This window comes from Merops nubicus, unplaced genomic scaffold (assembly GCF_000691845.1).
Source record: "Merops nubicus isolate BGI_N331 unplaced genomic scaffold, ASM69184v1 scaffold12028, whole genome shotgun sequence".
Classification (NCBI taxonomy): Eukaryota; Metazoa; Chordata; class Aves; order Coraciiformes; family Meropidae; genus Merops; species Merops nubicus.
Window position 1 is genome coordinate 30,192 of NW_008626384.1, and position 545 is coordinate 30,736.

Consider the following 545-nt stretch of genomic DNA (forward strand, 5'->3'; position numbering starts at 1 on the left):
TACCTGCGTGCCCCGCGGCGAGCGCGGTCCCGTCTCTCCTTGCCCTTGGCACAGCCGTTGGTGGTGGTGCCCGAGGTGCCCCTGGCCGTGCGGGCACTCAGCTGGTCGGGATGCCCGTCCTCGGCAGGGCATGGCAGGCGGCTGGGTGGCCCGCTGCAGGGCAGAGCAGAGCCAGAGGGTCAGGGCTCCCGTCTCCCAGGGAAGCCCCTTCCCTGCTGCACCCAGGAGCTATGGCTGGAAAGGACCACTGGGATCATCATGTCCAACCTCCATCCCAACGTTTCCCCCCTCTGGGGTCATCATATCCAACCTCCATCCCAGCATTTCCCCCCTCTGGGATCATCATGTCCAACCTCCATCCCAACATTTCCCCCCTCTGGGGTCATCATGTCCAACCTCCATCCCAGCATTTCCCCATCCATAGCCTTGAGTGCTACATCTATTTGTTTTCTGAAGCCCTCCAGGAATGGGGACTCCACCACCTCCCTGGGCAGCCTGTTCCAGTGTTTAACCACTCTCTCAGTGAAGGGCAAGAGCTGCAGGTT

At 61.8% G+C, this 545-nt stretch overlaps 1 protein-coding gene across 1 annotated transcript in view; it reads right to left on the minus strand.

Moving 5' to 3' along the window:
• SRRM4 (serine/arginine repetitive matrix 4) overlaps positions 1-153 on the minus strand; it is a gene marked incomplete at both ends in the record, with an annotated part of 25,239 nt that extends 25,086 nt beyond the window's left edge. The window contains one exon of the mRNA XM_008945976.1: positions 4-153. Coding sequence (XP_008944224.1) covers positions 4-153 — 150 coding nt within the window. The remainder of the gene's footprint in view (positions 1-3) is intronic.
• Between the last annotated feature and the right edge of the window lie 392 nt (positions 154-545).